This window comes from Plecotus auritus, assembly GCF_963455305.1.
Source record: "Plecotus auritus genome assembly, chromosome: 7".
NCBI lineage: Eukaryota > Metazoa > Chordata > Mammalia > Chiroptera > Vespertilionidae > Plecotus > Plecotus auritus.
Genome location: NC_137774.1, coordinates 63,739,787 through 63,760,615, shown reverse-complemented (window position 1 = coordinate 63,760,615; position 20,829 = coordinate 63,739,787). Strand labels below are relative to the sequence as shown.

General features: G+C 44.3%; 1 protein-coding gene across 10 annotated transcripts in view; it reads right to left on the bottom strand.

Annotated features, from left to right (window-relative positions):
- TNRC6A (trinucleotide repeat containing adaptor 6A) overlaps positions 1-20,829 on the bottom strand; it is a 195,118-nt gene that overhangs the window by 9,518 nt on the left and 164,771 nt on the right. For 8 of the 10 annotated variants that reach the window (XM_080681714.1, XM_080681710.1, XM_080681715.1 and 5 more), the window contains 13 exons: positions 17,556-20,138; positions 16,107-16,283; positions 15,046-15,221; positions 13,854-13,886; positions 12,284-12,364; positions 11,951-12,002; positions 9,573-9,715; positions 9,040-9,186; positions 8,754-8,891; positions 7,536-7,664; positions 7,048-7,125; positions 6,578-6,788; positions 1,931-2,062 (listed from right to left, as the gene is read on the bottom strand). In XM_080681714.1, coding sequence (XP_080537840.1) covers positions 1,931-2,062; positions 6,578-6,788; positions 7,048-7,125; positions 7,536-7,664; positions 8,754-8,891; positions 9,040-9,186; positions 9,573-9,715; positions 11,951-12,002; positions 12,284-12,364; positions 13,854-13,886; positions 15,046-15,221; positions 16,107-16,283; positions 17,556-20,138 — 4,080 coding nt within the window. The remainder of the gene's footprint in view (positions 1-1,930; positions 2,063-6,577; positions 6,789-7,047; positions 7,126-7,535; positions 7,665-8,753; positions 8,892-9,039; positions 9,187-9,572; positions 9,716-11,950; positions 12,003-12,283; positions 12,365-13,853; positions 13,887-15,045; positions 15,222-16,106; positions 16,284-17,555; positions 20,139-20,829) is intronic. The other 2 variants (XM_080681716.1, XM_080681713.1) reach the window with 2 other exon arrangements.

Sequence of the window (20,829 nt, the reverse complement as noted above, 5' to 3'; positions counted from 1 at the left end):
CCTGAGCCTGCTGTTCTAAACATCTGGAATCGAAGGTGGCAGGGGTGGTGTGCTTGCTCCAGCTGCCCCAGGCCTCGCCGCTGTAGACCAGCGGTCCTGGAAGGCACCAGGGGCAGCATGCTCATGCAGGACTCTGTTGGACAAGGAGGACCTCACCTTGAAGCGTTTTAAGAGAAGTGAGACTGGGGCTATGTTTCGGGACCCCGGAAGGCAGGCGTGCATGGAAGCGGGCTGACGTCGGGAGACAGCGGAACACATGGGTGCGTGCACCATGCATTTGGGAAGTGGAAGGGGCACTCGTCACAGGTGGACTGGATGTGGAGGTGGGAGCAAGGAAGAACTCAAGAAAATCTCCCGGACCCAAACAGCGGCTGACTGCTGAATGAAGGAAGAAGGAATGAAGCATTTCCGCATGCTCAACATGAATGAGCCTTGAAAGCACTGTGCTAAGCCAAAATGCTACTCACAGAGACCAGATAGTACCTGCTACCACTTACATCAAATGTGCAGTATAGACAAGTGTACTGAGCACAGAAAGATGAGCTTTTGCTTCTGGCTAGGAGAGATGGACAAGTAGAGGCAGGAAGAGTGATAACCGAGGGGCTCTTCTGGGGTCAAGAAAATGTTCAAAAATTGATTGTGGTGATGGATACATAACTCTGAGAATATACTGAAAGCCACTGAATTGTACACCTCAAAAAATGTTGTATTATCTGTAAATTATCTCAATGAACATTGACTAAAAAGCGAATGTCTCTAAGTTTCCAGCTTCAATAACTTGATGGAAGGAGGCACAATTTATTGCAGTGGGAGGGTAAGGGTGAGAGCCAGGACCTGGCCACTAGCCTTGAATTTCCGTGGGTGGGAGAAGCTCTGGTTCATGGACTTGAGCTGCTCTAGCTGGAGCTTCCGGTGAAACACAGGTTCCCCTGGAGGCAGGTCACAGCCTCCAAAATTCCTGTGCCAGTCACTGAGGGTGGCAGGGAATGACCTGCCCGACCCTATTCGGTCATTCCACCAATTCCCTTCCCTTCTTTTCTGGCTTCCTCTTCTAGCTACTTCTATTTTTTGGGGGGAGGAGAGGGGAGAGAGAGAGGGAGAGAGATACATTGATTGGTCACCTTACACACGAGCCCCCACAGGGGTGGGGGTGGGGAGTGAACCCGCAACCCTTTGGTGCGTGGGCTGGCGCTCTAACCACTGAACACACCAGCCAGGGCTCATGTGCTACATACATTCTTTATTGTTCTCTCTCTTATTCAGTTGGTGAACTTGCAGGCTTCGCCCATGATGAGTCTCTCTAAAGCCATACCCATCGCTGTCACTCCCTGTTCAATTCTCCATTTGGTTCTGACTTTTTCACTTGCTTACATACTCAACTGTGTATGTACATATGTACCTATGCGTCCCAGGAACAGTCCTGGGAAAGCAGAAGGTAGTCTATTAACAGTGGCTAGATGAATGGATATTAAATAAGATGAAAATGATATTTAAAAACTGTAATTAACTGGTGAAAAGAATACTGAATCTATGTGATTTACACATAACAAAATATATAAAGAAAATGTGTCAATATATAAGAAAATGCTAGAAATCAAATTATGGTGGAAGTGTTTAATACCCTACATCACATTAAATTGTGTAAATGTTAACAAATAGAACATTAGAACAATAAAATCAATTGCAAAAAACTAAAAGACCATCAAAAAGGAAATTTTTTTAAAAAATGTATAATCTGATTTCTATTTTTTATAACAACATAATAAAGATTAATTTTGTTTTTGTTTCAACTAAGATTTATTAATAAAGACTTTTAAAAATGAGGAAAGGTTCTAAGAGAACTTGGCTTTTAAAAGTATGTGTTTAAAATAAAGGCCTAAAGTTAATATTCTACAGTTGTTGTTTTTTAAGATAAGAATGCATTTTATACCATGTTTGCTGGAGTTTTGATCCAAAGATGTGTTCACAGAAATGCTGTCCACTGTAGTCCACTTCCTTAGTCTTGACTGTGGCTCTTTAATACTGTTCATATCCATATTTACATTCAAGTTTGAGTTCAAGCCTTAAAAATAAAATAACAATTAAAAAAATGTATAATACATAGCATGTTCCTCTTCCTGTATAACTTCCACTTCCTAGAAAAACTAAGTAATGTTTTCAATCTTGCCTGAATTCCTTAATAAAGATAATCCTGCAAATGTGACACAGCCAAATAATTACAGACAAAGGCCGGGCAGGTGGAACCGACACTCTGTCCCTGGTCAATGTCATGCAGACACAGTGTGGGGAGAAAGAGCCACAGTGAGGTTACCAGAGAGCACAAACGCAGAACTCCTAAGTAGTTATTCTGATACTCAATAATACGTTTTCAAACCATAAAACTGTTACTACTATACAACTGCATTATCTGTGGGAAACTATTTCTCCACATAATTTTGATTATTTTTAAACTAGAGGCCTGGTGCAGCCGTGGGCAAACTACGGCCCGCGGGCCGGATCCGGCCCGTTCGGCTGTTCTATCCGGCCCGTGGAGCCGAAAGAGCAGAGGGTTCTCTTGCTCTTCCATCCGCTCCTTTACTTTGAATTTATATTAGTTCACACAAACACTCCATCCATGCTTTTGTTCTGGCCCTCCGGTCCAGTTTAAGAACCCATTGTGGCCCTCGAGTCAAAAAGTTAGCCCACCCCTGGACCTGGTGCATGAGATTTGTACACTCAGGAGGAGGAGAGGTCCCTCAGCCAGGCCTGTGCCCTTTAGCAGTCCGGGAGCCCTCCGGGGATGTCCTAAACCAGGGGTGGGCTAACTTTTTGACTCGAGGGCCACAATGGGTTCTTAAACTGGACCGGAGGGCCGGAACAAAAGCATGGATGGAGTGTTTGTGTGAACTAATATAAATTCAAAGTAAAGGAGCAGAGGGGAGAGCAAGAGAACCCTCTGCTCTTTCGGCTCCGCGGGCCAGATAGAACAGCCGAACGGGCCGGATCCGGCCTGCGGGCTGTAGTTTGCCCACGGCTGTCCTAAACTGTAGTTGGACATGAATGAGTCTTGAAAGCACTGTGCTAAGCCAAAATGCTACTCACAGAGACTCCCGCCACCTCCGCTGCACTTGCCAGCCATGAGCCCGACTTCTGGCTGAGCGGTGTGCCCCCTGTGGGAGTGTACTGACCACCAGGGAGTAGCTCCTGCATTGAGCATCTGCCCCCTGGTGGTCAGAGCATGTCATAGCAACCAGTTATTCCACCATTCGGATATGCATATTACCCTTTTATTATATAGGATTATTATATAGGATTCCTTGGCAGAATAAAAGAAAAAAATTTAAGGAGGCCAAATACTGAAGTTTATAAGCTTATCTCTAATAAGATATCTCTCTTTAACTACTGTCCAAGAGTACCATGCATAAAATATATATGATCACTTTCAGTTGCTATCTTTTGCTTGCAAACTGAATAATTTTCAACTCGCTGACCAGTCAAAGAAGATTGTCAGGGCACATGCCCAGGTTGAGAGGTCAATCCCCAGCATGGGGTGTGCAGGAGGGGTCAATCAGTGATTCTCATCATTGACATTTCTATCTCGCTCCCTTCCTCTCTGAAATCAATAAAAATATATTTAAATAAATAAAAGGCTCATATGCAAAGTGTCCCTGAGGGGAAGTTTGACCAGGAGTTTGATCGCTCATGATGTGTGTGGACTACCAGGGGGTGGCGCAGCCCCAGCTGGCAGCTGGAAGGCCCCGATCAACCCTGGTAGCCGGCCAGGCCTAGGGACCCTCCCTGTGCACGTATTTCATGCACCGGGCCTCTAGTATTTAAATAAAAAAACAAACATACAAAAGAACTGTCCTGCTCTAACAATTGTACCTCAGGGCCAGACCCCCATACTCTAAGGTGCAATTTACTCCAACTCTAACAATATCTCAGGCTTAATCTCATGGAACAAGGATGGAAATGTCCATCTTTAGTACTGTGGTCAGAAAACGGACCTATTCCTCCAATGTTTCTTAAAATGTGATCTGGGGAAAGTCAACATCAGAATCATCTGAGATGCTTATTAAAAATGAAGTCAGATCTTTAACACAGCTGGTTATCCTTAATCCAGCTGGTTATCCTAAAGTTTTATAAACAAATGGTTTTAAATACTTTGGTCTCATGACAGTTCGCGGGATATCAGGTCAGCCAGACTTAAGAACTTTAACATGAATTCTCTAATATCATATCTATTTTTGAAAAGAGCAATTACAGTTGCTATTCTCTGGACCCATCAATTAAACCCAAGTGAGGCAAAATCTTGAATGGTTCAGAGAGTAAATATCTTAGGCTCTGGGGCCACAAGGTCTGTTTCTATACGACTGTTGTTACAGCACAAAAGCTACAAAAAATGCATTAATGAAAGAGCAGGGCTGTGTTCCAATAAAACTTTATTTACAAAATTAGGCAGCTGGCCAAATCTGGGCAACAGGCTCTAGTTTTTCACAAGTGATTTAGAGAATTATCCTTGTGTTTGCACAGGCTAAGCAGACTTTTTTTAATCAGGAAAAAGTATTCTTGCTGTGAAGCCAGTCTGGACAGGAAATCCATATACAGTGGAACCTTGTTTCTCGAACTTATTTTGTTCTGGAAGGCTGTTGGAAAACCGAATCACTTTTTTCCCATTAGAAATAATGTAAATTGAATTAATCCATTCCAGGTCCCCAAATAACCCCCCGTTTTAACCTTTCTTATGTACTGTACATGTCTATTGTACTGTTTAATCTATAAACACTTTAAAAACAAAAAGGACATGAAATATAAATGAAAATTTAACAAAAAGGAAAATGTACGATAAAAAAATGAAAATTTAACAAAAGCAACAAAACACAAAAATATTCACAGCACAATATACTGAGATGTTAACAGTGGTAATCTGACTCATATTTGTGCATTCTCTCCTTTGTCACCTGAGAGATGCGTGACTGATCATACAGGCATCAGCATGAAAGGGCTGTCAGATTGAGAAGCGAATTGTTCGAGATGGGAGATGTTTGAGAAACAAGATTCCACTGTACAGTTATCTCCTCACTGGCCCAATATATATGACCAGTATGCAACCAAACAATGCATCACTTCCCTTTGCTGGAGAGACCAAAACCTCTCAATGTCCGTGGGTATTCTTTTACTACTACTACTACTACTACTACATATACTGTTGTTTCTGGGGTCACCTGGTCACCACTTGCAGTGGTAACTGACAAGGAAACCACATCTGGGAATGGAAAGAGACAGCGAACAGTCCCCAGGACTCAAAGTGCAACGTAGGCCCCAGCTGAGAGCCCATGGCAATACCAGGGAGAGCCAATCCTGCATCAGCTCAGCCAGAGTGAAGGAGCAGCAGGAGCAGGCCCCACCCTTGCCCACAGCCCAGAAGGTGCAAGGAAACACACCATCTTCAAAACAGCTGGACCAGCAGGGTGAGCAACCAACAAAGCTGCATTACAAGAAACCATTGTCAGGGAAGATAAAAGTAAAAATGAATAGGATGTGATCAAACAAGGGTCAAAATAGAATCGAAGGCATAAGGAGAAAAGGGACCTAAGGCAGGGGAACACGTATAAGCCTGACATTTCCAGAGGGAGTACAAGTCTGGAGACAGAGTGAGAAAGGGAAGGGAAAGCTACAGGAAACGTGACAAAGGCAAACCCCATTTCCTACATTTATCCCAGTAATCTATATATATATAAAAGCCTAAGTGACCATTGCAACCGAAACAACCAAACGGACGACTGAACAGGCCACGTGGGGTTAGTGAGGGACGACCAAACAACCAAACAGCAGGCTGTGTGGGGTGACCAGGCTGGAAGGGGGGGCAGTGAGGGGCGACCAAACGACTGAACAGCACACTGCATGAGGCGACCAGGCCGGCAGGGGTGGCAGTTGGGGGCGACCAGGCCGGCAGGGGGCGGGCAGTGAGGGATGACCAGGCTGGCAGAGGGGGGCAGTGAGGGGTGACCAGGCCAGCAGGGGGGGTAGTTAAGGGTGACCAGGCCAGTGGGGGGTGCAGTTGGGGGCGACCAAGCTGGCAGGCGGGGCCGTTGGGGGTGACCAGGCCAGCAGGGAGGGCACTTAGGGATGATCAGGCAGGCAGGTGAGCAGTTAGGAGCCAGTGGTCCCGGATTGGAGAGGGTGCAGGCTGGGCTGAGGGGGAACCCCCGCCCCCCGTGCACAAATTTCCTGCACCGGGACTCTAGTCACGTATAAATATCTAGACCAGTGGTTCTCAACCTTTCTAATGCCGCGACCCTTTAATACAGTTCCTCATGTTGTGGTGACCCCCAACCATAACATTATTTTCGTTGCTACTTCATAACTGTAATTTTGCTACTGTTCTGAATTGTAATGTAAATATCTGTGTTTTCCGATGGTCTTAGGCGACCCTGCTAACGACCCACAGGTTGAGAACTGCTGCTGTAGAGCCTAAGACCATCGGAAAACACAGATATTTACATTACGATTCAGAACAGTAGCAAAAGACCAGTGTTGTCTGCCAGGTTGGGGATTTCCATGCACCAGCTGACCGTGTGGCCAAGGAGAAACCCACCTATAGGGAAGTTGCTGAAAGCATTTACTGGAGATGGCCCTTTTTGCAGCTCAGGTGTAGTGTGGGGCAGGACATTTTCAAGGAAAGATTTCATGGCTGGCTGATGGAGTGACTGCTGCTGAGATGGTGGCGTCTGCTGCTTCACCAACAAGTTTGGATCAAGTTGGCGAGACTGTTGCATCATCTGCTGCTGCACACTAAGAGGTCGACCCTTAAAACGACAAAACAATTAGGAAAAACTGTGGAGAAGACTTTCCAGATACCCACATATTCCCCTTCATTTTTTCATCCACTTCCCTCTCCTCGGAAGGTGCACAGTCACCCTGTACCAGCTGGTATAACTCTGAGCAAACACAGGACTTAGTAAACAACCGACTGCATTATGTTTTCAGGAAGGCATTATGAGTCTCGTTACAATGGAAGTGATACGAGGGGCGTGTCAGCACAGCGAGGGGAAGACTCGGACCTACCTGCTGGTCTTGCTGCTGCCGGTTCCCAGAAGGCACGCTTCTCTGACTCTGCGTCCTTTGCTGCTGTGCTAAAAACCGCTGTGGGGAAGATTGCAGAGATGTCAGTGCCACGCCATTGCAGATCAAGCTTCAGTGACTGTGGCAGGTGTACCTGCAGAGGCACGGCTTCATCCGTTCAGCACCAACATGTCCTGCCTAATCGAACACAATCTCTTCCTGGACTCTGGCCTCCAGCAGATCTGTTCAATCTAAACTTCTATTTCATCAGAAAAATTCTTCCTCATCACTCTACCCCCACCGCACTCCCAACTCGGCTGGGCTTGCTCTCATGGCATCATGCCCACTGGGCTCACCATCTTCTTCACGGACACTCTGGAAGCTCCATGAGAATCATGGCTGCTGGTATGCCCACTGCACTACCTTCTGCAGTCTAGCCCACAGTGGACGCACTGAATGCACACCGTATGAGAGGCTAGCACTCCACGCACCTGTAACTGGGAGATCTGAGAAAGTTGGTTGAGTTGGGAGAGCTGGTTCAGCATGGCTACCTGTTGAGGGCCAAAGAGCGGATTCAGGCCACCGTTGTTTGGTGCATACTTCAGCAATGAAACTGGAACCTGAGAATCACAATATGTTAATAATGGGGTAAAATAATGCAAACTAGCTATAGGTACAATGTATTTTAAATTATCAACATAGCAATTAAATTTATGGACTATTGTTTTGGGGAGCATGTTATGTACCTTCTAACTGTTTTCTCTGCTTTACTAATTTACTATTCACATATACTTTCATGAATTAAGTAAAAGATGAGAGATGAATTTTAAATCAGTAAATGTACTTTGCTATTGTCCCCCTTCAGGTTTTATGAAATATAATGGTAAATTTTAAATTACCTTTGACTCATTTTCTTCACTCTCCCTACATCCTTTGAATTAGCTGCATTTCAAAGATGTGAATAAAAAATATTATAACTGCCCAGCCGACGTGGCTCAGTGGTTGAGTGTTGATCCATGAACAGGTAAAGGTTTGATTTCTAGTCAGGGCACATGCCCAGGTTGCAGCTCAATACCCAGTGTGGGGCATGCAGGAGGCAGCTGACCGATGTTTCTCATTGATGTTTCTCTCTCTCCCTTTCTCTAAAATCAATAAAATATACATATTTAAAAAAATGTGTCATGACCAACCATTCACCTAATCCTATATAATAAAAGCGTAATATGCAAATCGACCAAACAGCTGAACAGCAGAACCACCATCCAGGACCACACTATGACACCCACTGGTGCCAGGCGAGCAAAGGCGGGTGCGATGCGATTGGTCGGGGGCCTGGCCATCACCCCATGATCACCCCGTAGAGAGAGGCCCAGGCCACCGGCCAGCAGAGCAATCAATCGGGGGGCTCCACGATTGCCCCAAAGAGGGAGGCCTAGGCCACAGACCAGCGGGCTGCGGCAGGTGGGCGGGGCCTCCTTCTGTGAAGGAAGCCCAGGTCCCAGGTGCCAGCGGCCGGAGGGAAGCCCGGGTCTCGGGTGCCAGCAGCTGGAGGTAAGACCAGCGGCCAGAGGGAAGCTGGTGTCAGCATCTGGGGGAAGGAAGGCCTACTCTTGCACCAATTTCATGCATCGGGTCTCTAGTTCAATTATAAAATTATTCAAGGTTCTTTTCCAGGTAAGTAGAAGGGAATACCATAGAAATTTATTAACCTGAGGGGAGAGTAATGGAGGAGGCACTTGAGCACGGAGATTAGGCTGAGATGAACTGAGAGGTTGTGCTGGAGGCTGCTGCAGGCCCCGGGGTTGTGCTGCTGTGTTTCCAACACCAAACATACTGGGATTGCCATTCTACAAAAACAAATAGCCAGTGCTCTTCAGGACCAATAGCTCATTACCACATCATACTACTGATTTAAGTACAGTAACTACACATAAGAGAGAGCTTATTGCTTCTACAAATCATTCAACAGAGAGCCTAATACACACATGGACTTACCTGTCTAACAGAATTCAAGTTTTGCATACCCAGCCCTGCTATGGAGCCGAGGGCCTGGTTAGGTAGTGCACTATTTGAAGGGGGAAGCTTCATGCTCTGACTGGACATAAACTGCAAGTTTTGGGATTCATCTGCTACAATGCCATCCTGATTGGACAGACAGAAAGATGCGCAACACCAGCCAAGCAAACAAGTGGAAGGGAGAAATCATTGCAGGAACAGAAGAGAAGTCACATGACATTCCAGCATCAACAGGAAACAGGCAGAAAACAGAAGAGATCAGATTAGTGTTAATTCTAGAGCACATAAAAAGAACCAAACACATTTTATGGGGTTAAGAAGAAAATACAAATGCAATCTCTATGATAAATTGAGACATAGAAAAGACAATGAACTACAAATCCAGTAAGAGGATTTGGCACTGGATCGTAACACTTTATATTACATGAAATGTTCTAAACGGTTAATGAGAAAATTATGCTATTCAGTGTTGTGGTTTATTAGCCCCAGGGGTAAAACAAGAAACAGCTCACCTTATCAAAATAAGGGCTGCGCTCCATGGAAGACTCTTTGGGCATCTGAGGCCGAGAACCAGGGCCTTTCCCGACCGTTCGATTGTAATCACCAATATTTAGGCTATGTTTATCTATCTCCATTCGTTTGTCTTGTAACATTCCTAACAAATGCAGGAAATGACGTTATCCAGTAGGAAGACAATTAATCTACTTGGTTTCAGACAAATTTGCAGTGGAAAGCAAAATCCTCCCTTCCCAAACTGACCTGTCTTCTGCCTGGACAAGAACATGGGAAATGCACTTGCCTTTAGTAAACCCTGTGTTCCTCACAAGCCAAACTGGGCTTGGCAAACACTGTTATTTTACTGAACCAGTTAACTTGAAAACAGAAGGCTAAGACATCTTTGGTCATCGCTAGTCTGGTTAATTTCGTAATAAACAGTTTCCAGTAACAATAAGAAAACAGCAGCATGACAAACTGCCAGGCACTCTTCTATGTGCCTTGTGCCTTCCAATCTAGTGCCCACAGATCCTATTCACTCCTGCCAGGAGATGGGGAGGCTGGAGGCCAAACAGGTCTTGCTCTGCCCATTAATCTCTTCATTTTGATTTCTTTGCAACAAACAGGATCTCCTCTCATGGAAACTCTCATCCTGCAAAATCACCTTTGCTTGAAACAACCAGCCCCCAGCTACCATACTTCAACAAATCTTTTAAACGTGGACACTGCTGTCTGCCTCCAAGTCCTTACCAAATGCCCATCCTGGTTTCGCCCCTCTCTCCACAGCTGGGCCCACTTCCTTGTGCTTCTTCAATGCTGGGATATGCCAAGGCTGACTCAGTCAAAGCAGAGAAACTCAGTATACTCTCTCTACAAATGCGCGTCCCTTACTATTTTGCTCCCAATATGTTGACAGTCACTCCCATTCATGTGCTCCTCAAATACAAATGTCCACTTTGATTTCACGCCTGCACGTAGTCCCACATCTTTAACTGCCTGCTCATAAGCATAACCTCTCACAGGTGACACCGAGCACATTTCCCCGGATCTTCCTTCACCGGACCAGTCATACAGATTTGAAAAACTCTCTCTCTCTATCTCCCTGGCTCTCATTCTCCATATTTTCTCTGTCCTCCAATCTCACCCATCGATTTCTTTGCAACTGCTGTCCTTTGAGGTATCTGTTACTGCCACCACCACAAAACTTCCTGCTTTCATTCCAGGCAAGTAGAAAAGAAAAGCTTTTAACAAAACAAAAATATTCCTAGAGTAGACACATTTTAGAAATGCGGTTGGTTTCCACATTATTTCCTTTGCCAGAGACACTGAAGCTCTCAGCAGAGGTGCAGGGAGACACTGTCGGAGGAAAGGCTGCTTCCTGGTCCTGGGGCTCCCCTCTGCAGCACAGGCAGTAGGTGGGCCCCGCTCTGGCTCTGGCTCCGGCCATGTTTGTTCACCACAGGCTAGCAGCTCCTGTCAGCAGCCCCAGGCAGTTTTATAGCAGAGCGCCTCCAGGGAGACAATTCCTCTAATAGGTGGGCTTCCAATAGTCCCACAGGGGTGACACCTCAGTGACTTCTCTGCCATGCACTGAGCTAAGGCCATGTCCAAGAGTCTTTTTTTTAAAAAGTATATTTTTATTGATTTCACAGAGGAAGGGAGAGGGAGGGAGAGAGGGAGAGAGGGAGAGAGGGAGAGAGGGAGAGAGGGAGAGAGGGAGAGAGGGAGAGAGGGAGAGAGGGAGAGGGGGAGAGAGAGAGAGAGAGAGAGAGAGACATGAATGATGAGAGAATAATGCCCGGGTGGCTCAGTTGGATGGAGCATCATCCTGTACACCAAAAAGATTGAGTGTTCGATCCCGTTGGTAAGCAACTGATCGATGTTTCTCTCTCATAGGTATTTCTCTCTGAGATAGAATATTGATGAATTTGAGACTAGAAAAAGTGGTGACTTGCCCAAAGTTGCATAGCTAGTAAGTGACAGAGCAAGGACTTAAGTTTAGGTCTTCCAGCTCCAAACCCCATGTTCGAAAGCAACTGATTGATAACGAAAGCAACTGATCGATGTTTCTCTCTCACAGGTATTTCTCTCTCCCCACTCCTCTCTTCCTCTCTCTCTCTCTCTAAAATCAATGGATATATCCTCGGATGAGGATTAAAAAACATAAATTATATATACACACACATATATACATATACATATACATATACATATACATATACATATACATACACATACACGTATACATACATATATATATATGCACATCGACTCTGCACCCGGAGCCCAGCGTCCACTCATGGCCAAGGCCAGTGCACTTTTAGTAGGACCATGCCACAGACATGTCTGTCCATCAGGATGAATATAAACTCAAACTAATTTCATTTTTCCTTACCTCCAGGAAGGTCCATCTTATTGCTCTGCACATTTTCTTCTGGTGAGTCTCTCTGAAGTTAAGAAAAAGCAGCATGTTAGCAGACCTTAATTTATCAATGAAAATAAATAAAAAGTAAAGAATTTTACTTGGTATTTCATTATTTGTGAAATTCAAGTGCATCATAAAACATTTTTCACTGCCTAATTTAAAAAAAATCCCTTTTAAATAAGTGACTACAGTTTATTAGCTCTAACTATAAAAATAAAGGCTCTGTGGCCAATTTTACTCTAACCTCAAGCTTATTCATGAGAACTCAAAGATAAAGAATTTAAGAAAATAGAACACACTTACCGAAAAACTGATATTTGAAAACTGTTTAACAAATGGATTTATCCATGCTTCTTCTTGTTTGTTTCCACCCTTCATCATTCCCTTTGTAAAATAAAAGAGTAGAAAGATGCCATGGCCATTTCTATTTATCTGGGAATAGCGGTGGATTAATAAACTAAGACAATTCTCAACTCTCATTTTTAGCCAATTTCTCCTCCAATCAACTCTTAACAGAGTTGTTAAAAATTTTAAATCAACTTGTTTGATTTTCGACTTCCTTTGCTCCAGTCCTCTGGTATAGCTGTAATGTACAGAGAACTCCCTGAAGGCAAACAGTCAGAAGGAAAAGACAGAAGCAAAGGGCCTCCACGACCCACAAAAAGGGCCTCGGAATAACAGAGAACTGCTCAGTTTCTAATTTTCAAACGGACTGTGTTGGGAAGGATAAATTATAGTTTGGATTTATAGAGTTCTCACACCAAACCAAAGTGAACATCAGGTTCTCACCAGCTTAACCCATAACCTAATTATGCTGTGTGCCCCATACTTGAAAAAACACGTTTCCATATGTAAAGCATTTCAGCATTTCAATTTGTGTTGCCAAGAACACACCGTCCCCAGCAGTGTGTTAAACCTGGGGTTCCTCCTACTTGGTGTTGCTTTCGGAGGCTGGTTGGGATATGGGTGACACAGAATCTGCTTTGGAAAGTGAGTTGAGAGAATGAATGGTTCATGGTTAGCAGGGAGGTAGACTGAGACTGGAAGCCAAAGGGACCAACGTCTCCCACTTAGGTAAAGCTCACAGGACCATTCCCAGTCTGCTACCTTAACTTCCCTTCCCCAATGCTACTACCTGTTCCTTCTGACTGTGGAACAGAACACGGCGTAATTTCCCCCTAAAGGCAGGTCTCTGAAGCAAGCACCTAACCCTTTGTGAGGTTTTGAAGTGTCTTTGATTTCTTTTCCTCTTTTACTCCCACCCCAAGACTAACTGGTTGCCAAGGCCTTCTGTCCTATCCAAATGTCTCTCAAATCAGTCCCTTCTATGTATCCATTCTTGCTTCCCAATTCAGATCCCTAATGCTGGTCTTTCCTCTTACAATTTACCTTTCATCCTATCGTTGGTTAAAGTTCTTTAAAGAAATTATTTAAAAAATCAAACCGATGATACCTTCTATTCAATTTCATTGGCTCCATACTTATACAGACTAAAGTTCAAATTCTTGGGCATGGTAGTGAAAACCCTTTACAATCTGCCCTTAGTCTAACTACATAGCCAGATCTCCTAAAAAAAAAAATCTACATTTTGGTCATGTCAGGCTACTATTTTCCTTAACACACCCTCCCCCTTCCCCCCGCAGGCATGTTCCAATTTCAAGCTGACACCTGAAGAGAGCTTAGAGATGAGCTCACTAGAGACCGCACTAGACTCTGAGCTCCTTGAAGGTGCAGCTTGTAGATTAGTATTTTGAACCCCCAGCACCAAGCACAGTACCTGGCACACAGCAGAGGCTAAATAAATGTTTGCAGTTGTTTTCTAAAAGATTTTTACTAGTAGAGACAAAGGAGAAAGAGTAAAAAGGCTACACACCCTTTCCCTTCTCCTTTTTTTGCCACTCAGACCCTGTAAGGAAAGACAAAGTCACAATACAGCATGGTCCAGTGGGAAGAATACGGGGTTTGGAGCTGGAAGACCTAAACTTAAGTCCTTGCTCTGTCACTTACTAGCTATGCAACTTTGGGCAAGTCACCACTTTTTCTAGTCTCAAATTCATCAATATTCTATCTCAGAAGGTTAAAAGGATCAAATGATTTATGTAAAATATGGGAAAGCACTTCATAAGCTATATGGTGAGGCAACGGGTAAATTCAGCCAAATAAAAAAAGTTTTTTTAATGAAAATGGCAGGTCCTAGACTTAGAATCCCAGGATTAAAAGAGAGGGACCCTGGCAGTCAGGTAGTTGTACTACAAAATACTTGACTCCTAGGGTCTCTTAAAAAGGAAGTTTCAAGCATAGTGGGGAGGATGTATCAGAATCACCTGGGGGAGTGGGCACGTGTTTTGAAAATGGTCTCCAGGAGAATCGGACACCAGCATCCAACACCACCTCTTAATAACTGGAGCTCTACACCTGTGCTTCTCAAGCCTGGCTCTGCAGCATAAACATTGGGAAGTTTGTCTAGGACACGCAACATGGCTCAATTTCCAAAGTACAGTAGGCCTGGGATATAAGAAACTGTACTTTTGATAAATCCCACATGATTTTGATGTACAGCCAGGTCTGGGAATAAGATTTGCCCACATATAAAAGCAAAACTGAGCTCGGCTCATTCCTAGGGATTTTTGTCACAGAACCTTTTGGGATGGGAAAGGGGCAAAGGTAATGGGTGGAGGAGGATGACTCTGGGTACAGGGGAAGTCAGGACTCCAGGTGAGGAGGTGGAATGGGAGATGAACTGGCAGTGCGATGGCAAGAGTCAACATGGAGATTTGCCCTTCTCTTCCTTCTCACCACTGCAGGCAACACCTTAGGGTGAAGGGTTGTCCCAGGCAGCACTGGTGGAAGGGGAGGAGGAGAGAAATCCCAAGCTGTAGCAGTGGGGAGAAAGGAAGTTCCTGTGGTCTTATTTTCCTAGGTGGCTGCCCATACAGGACGCTATGCCTAAGTTGGGGACTGCCTGGACTATATTGATTGCCATAAATGGGCAGAACTTTAACTTTCTGTGGGTAAACTACCTTTGGAATTTAAAGTTGCAAGGGCACTGCCCTTGAAATGTTTACCTTCGATGACATTTTCTTTGTATATGGTGGCCAATTTAAAGACGAGTTAAGCTCTTGAGATGAATTACTATTCCACATTCCAATCTCCACATCCTCTTCTTCTTCCCAGCCAGTGGGGCGATTTCCAGGCAATGGCATATCATCACCACACCAGCCATCTTGCATAGATTTTGGTCCTGGTTGTGGATTTGTGATACAAAGAGAAACATACTTTAATAAAACAACTTTTTCTGGAGGATTGAGCATACAGTAAGGGGCAGGGTGTGGGAATAAAAAAGCCCACTTTTATTTCCCTTCCCAAATTTGCATAGCAATACTGAGTTAAAAGTTTCATTAAGCAAGAATTTATTTTTATTAAAAGTTCTAAAAAACACATCTTCCATGCTTTTACAAATCTAAGGGCTTCTAAACACAGGACAATAGCGGCATTCTTGTTTGCACGCACTTAATCTGCATGGCAACACACAGAACAAAGAAGATAGATGAAACTCAGAAGAGTTCATTTTCATATATATTTTCAAGGCGAGTGGCCAAAAGGATTGCAAGTCACATGCAGAAAGCATCCTGTCTATACACTCAGCTTTTGGAATTTCTACGGTGTGTCCTGTACACAATCTATGGGACAATGACAATGCTCATCTGAATACCGGGTCCTTCCTGAAATTTGCTCATTTTCTGTATAATGTCCAGGGAATCATCTGGAACCTGTGCCAGACAATTGGTATATGTGTCCTCGTGACTATTATATTCCGTTTCTCATGCTGGATAGCCTGACAGCTGCTTGACTATTTCCAGATAACCTAATTTGGTAAAATATAATTTAGACTTGGTGAAGTATATGCAAATCATTAATAGTTGCAGTTCTAAGGAAACTGAGAACAGAGGGAAAATCAGAAAGATAAAGAGCGAGCTATGTTACAAATTCAAAGAGCCAAAGAGTGAGTAGCATCTAGTATGAGGATACATTGCTACCTTAACAATGACTGACATGATCCAATTAATTACATTCAATGAGATCACCACTGCTATAAAAGAGCTACCAGGGATTATCAGTAACTTACCAGATTTGCTTAACGCTTGTGGACCAACAGAGCTGGAGCCCCACGTGGAAGTGTTGGATGCCACAGCAATGGGTTCCCCCCAGCTGGGACCACTGTCTATGGGTTTACCCCATGCTGAAGTACCATTATCCACAGTTGTGGCTGGAGTAGAAGGCTCCCCCCAGGGCTCACCCCAGCCTTTAGAAAGTGTGGGAAAAGAAGTCATCAGCACATGGTAGGGAGGTACAGTGGAATCAGAGGCAATAAGGAATACTTAGGGAACAAAAGATGAAGAACTTCACATTTATGTATTATATAGTGATGCTGTGATGAGCAAAACAGATGGCATCTATATTATGTAAAGACAAGTCATTTCCCATCATTGTAATTTAACTGCAATAAGTGCCCTCTGAGTATAGAGTAGATTCTTTTTAGTAACCTTATTCATGGCAAGTCATCTCCTTTAAAAAAGTTAAATTTAATTTCTGAAAAGTCAAGTCTGTCTGAACTACACCTAGTGAATTAAAGCAGGTGATCATGCTGGGAAATAGTGAGTGTATAGAATGTTTACCATACACGTAACCTTTCATCAACATCATTTGGGAAAAACGCACCCTACGTTTCTATGTGCTGGACAATGCTTCTTAAAAATTTTGAAATATTATTAAGTTGTCCAAAGCAAAGGGAAAACCATAAACATATTTAAAAACAAAACAAAAAACAGCCTTCCCCTTAGTACCCAGCTATTTCTTCTAAGAATTAAACTAGTTAAATTAATTCAATAAACCATACTCAGGATAAAAATTGGGCATTGAAAGGTTAGTTCATGAAAACACTCCTATCGCCACATCCAATTAATAACTAAGACAATACATTCCAATGACACCTAATGAAAATGTCACTGTCAAGATCATTTGCAGAGACACAGAAATCAGTTCCTAATGAGGGAAGTGGGAATATACTCGAAAGGCACTGTCAAATGTTCCAGGCACACACACTCATACACAATGCATCTAATAGATTTGGATTTCATGCCTACTTAGATAAATCCCTGCTAAAGCCAAATATAGTACCTAGTATTTAGAGCATGGTCATTAACACTTGCTTTATTTCTGAGGATATTTTAGTCCAATAATAGAAGAAAAAGTGCAGCTTGACTCAGAAGAACTGAGAAAAGTGTACAGCATCCCCACCCGACACCACCTTTCCAATTCCGCCTTCTGTAGCATTCCTAAGAGAACAGAGTATGCAGGACTCACACTCAATCTGTTGAAGGCATAGCTGCTCCCTGATGGTGAACACCTTACCTATACTTTTCTTCCCTATAAGCTTCTGGATTAGAGTAAAGCAGGCCTCTGTGTGCACAGCAAATACTGTTAAACACATCTTATCATAAAGTAAGCTCAAACAAGGCCCACAGTCCTGTGAAGTGTCTGTAAGACCATCAGACTCCACAAAGTAACAACTCACCGGAGCCACCGCCTGCCTCTGGGGTTGAGATGGCACTTGCAGACGGCAGCAGCTGGTGCACCTGTGCTTGCTGGTCTGAGCGGCTGCTGCTGTTTGGGACATTTTTGTTCCACATGTTCACATTCTTATAGTTGTATTTGCTGGGATCTCCCCAAGCTGAGGTTCCGTCATCAATGTCCATTTTGCGCCGTATGGACTCCGGGGATGGTTCCTCCCAGCCTGTGGGTTCTTCTTCTTTTGCTGGGGCTGGAATAGGTCCTCCCAGCCAGCCTGTACCAGAGGGTTTGCCTGGAGCCGGAGGGACTCCCCAAGACCCAACCATGTCTGGTTGCTTGTTCCAGTCTGGAGAGCTGACTGGCTTTGCTGAATCTCCCCAACCCAGCGACTGACTAGACTTTGGAGGATCTCCCCACCCCTGGGAAGAGTTAGGTTTAGAAGATTCATCCCATCCTGATGAATTATTTGGATTTATATTATTTCCCCAAGTAAAAGAACTAGTTTTACCAAGTTCATTCCAACCAGAAACAGACCTGTCACTGTCACTACCTCCTGAGCTAGATTTCTTATTAGCCTCACCCCAATGGTTACTCCTTGATGTGTCTCCCCAGTTATCACTGGCAGAAACAGACCACCCTTGGTTTGACTTTTGTCCATCACCCCAGCCCTGTTTGTTCTTTTGCGAATCATTCCACATGGGCTTCTCTTCTTTGCAATGCCCCCACTGATTGCTCTTGACCATTCCTGTAGCAGCAGAATCATCTTCCCATCCCCCCTGGCAGTTTGAGCCTTTGGAATCTCCCCACCTCAGAGCAGGCTTGGGATCTCCCCACCCCGATATAGATGAGGTATCATTACTGTTAGGGCTAGTCTTGTCTATACACGCCCCTGAGTTAAAAGTCTGTGTTGCAGAGCTCCCCCAAGCCTCTGTCCCATTGTCAGTCTTTCTTTCTCCTCTAGGTGATGTCTCAGTATCCCAGGCAGTATTCTGCTTAATAGGAGTCTGTCCCCAACCAGAGTTGGATAGGACACGTGGATCTAAGTCAGTTCTGTTAACAATGCTTTGGAGTAATGTGTGCTGATCAATTCTTCTTCTGTCTCTACTCTGAGTCTCCCCAGTTACTTTTTCTTCGAGGTGTCCAGTGCTCTCTGTACTACCTTCACTGTCCACTGTACCTCCTGTTTTGGCCCACATGCTGTTTTGCTCATTTGTCTGAGATGTGGCAGAACCCTGATCCTCTTCCTCAGTAGAATTCCATCCATTTGTAAACTTCTTACCATTGCTGTTTGCACTGTCACTGGAATGCTGATTGCCAGGCAGTTTGCTCCACTCCACGCTGGGTACATTAGTGCCAGTGTTTTGTGCAGGAGTTCCCCATCCTCTTTGACTTCTTCCCAAGTTTGCACCATTTCCACTTCCCCAGGATGCACCCTGGGAATTTGTGGCCCCAGACTCCCACAGGCCTCCTCCTTTATTTGTGTTGCCTGTAAAGTTCGTGCCCACAGGCCCATTCATGCCAGGCTGCATCAGAGTTGTGTTCACAGTGTCACCATCAGCTTGGCTGTCGGGGCTTGCACATTTGTCTCCAGAGTAGTTAGAACCATAGGCACCCCAGGTAGTACCATAAGAGCCTGCACTTTTTGACTCTCCGTTGCTAAGGTGAGGGAGGGAAGTGCCATTCATAACCGATGGAACCTGTATCTGAGGATGATTCATTGTGCTCACACGCCAGGCCCCCGAGTTACTGGGCAGCTCATTATTCTGTACTGAACCGGAGTTTGGTAAACTAGAGGTCATAAAGTTAGTAGTGTTATTTGGTCCAGTCATTTCAGTGGTGATATTCTGAGGTTGACCACTGAATGAAATCTTCTGTGTACCACTTACTTCAGATTCACAAGTTTCCTGAAGGCTTCCCCAGGTACCATGGGTAGAAGAACCACCCACTTTAGAGTTAATACTCTGATTGTTAGGCATCTGGCCTATGGTACTGCACTGAATATTGATGCTAGGACTACTACTCCCTACAGGCCCTTTTAGGGCAAGTCCGTTGTTCTCTAATACTGGCCAGGCACCATGGTTGCTAGCTGAAGTCAAAGTGCTTGGATTTACCCCTCCATTTGATGAAGAGCTTACAGTGCCCCAAGCATTCACTCTATTGTTGCTACTTTCTGACTTGCTTTCAGGAGCATCCACAGAGACCTGACATGTGCTTATTACGGCTCCATGGGAGAAGCCCCAGGGCCCAGTACTACTTCCACGACCCAAGCTATTGCTGCTGCCGCCAACCACAAACTTGTTTTGGGAACCAAGTCCAGTGCTGTTTCGAAGGACATCTTTCTCACCACCTGTGCTCCCTGAAGCCATGATAGTGATGTTTCTTTCTGATTCAGAACTGGAGGCAGAATCAGCATCCATACATTCTGAAGCCAACTCTGGATCACTGCCAGGGACCAACGGCCATGCTTCTTTCTCAGGGGAGTTGTTTACAACAGCATCCTTAGAGTCTGTGCTGGAGTTGCTCGAAGACGACACAGGTCCCCGCTGTGAATTTTCATAATGAGATCCGGAAGCGTTGTGGTTAGTATCTAAAATAAAAATACAAAAGTTTATGAAGTGTTTGAACAATTGATGGCTATATGATAAATGTATGTGACTATTCAACATCAACAAGATATTAATATCTGGCAGTATAGCCCTATCCGGTTTGGCTCAGTGGATAGAGTGTTGACCTGTGGACCAAAGGATCCTGGGTTCGATTCTGATCAAGGGCATGTACCTTGGATGCAGGCTCCTCCCTGGCCCGGGTGTGTGCAGGAGGCAACCAATCAATGTGTTTCTCTCACATCAATGTTTCTCTCTCTTTCCCTCTTCTCTTCCACTCTTTCTAAAAAAAATCAATGGAAAAATATCCTTGGGTGAGGATTAAAAATTAATAATTTTAAAAAAGACATTGAACTTATTTTAAAAAAAAACAACACATAAAAACTTGGCAGTACAGTTACAAGGGCAATGGTTACATCCCAACCACTTTCCACATCCACCAATCAGTTTCACACAGGCAGGGAGGTCTGCACTTTGCTCACCAATGTTATCCTAAGAGCCTAGAGCAGGATCTGGAACATAAGAGCTACTCAATAAATATTTGCTGAATGAATTAATTCCTAACTTACCAGCAAGTAGAAGAATTTCAAGTGAGGAAGGATGTGGTGGTAGTAATGTATTAGTGTGTATGAAGCAACCCAGGCTTAGAGACCCGACATGGAAAAAGGGTCTGAG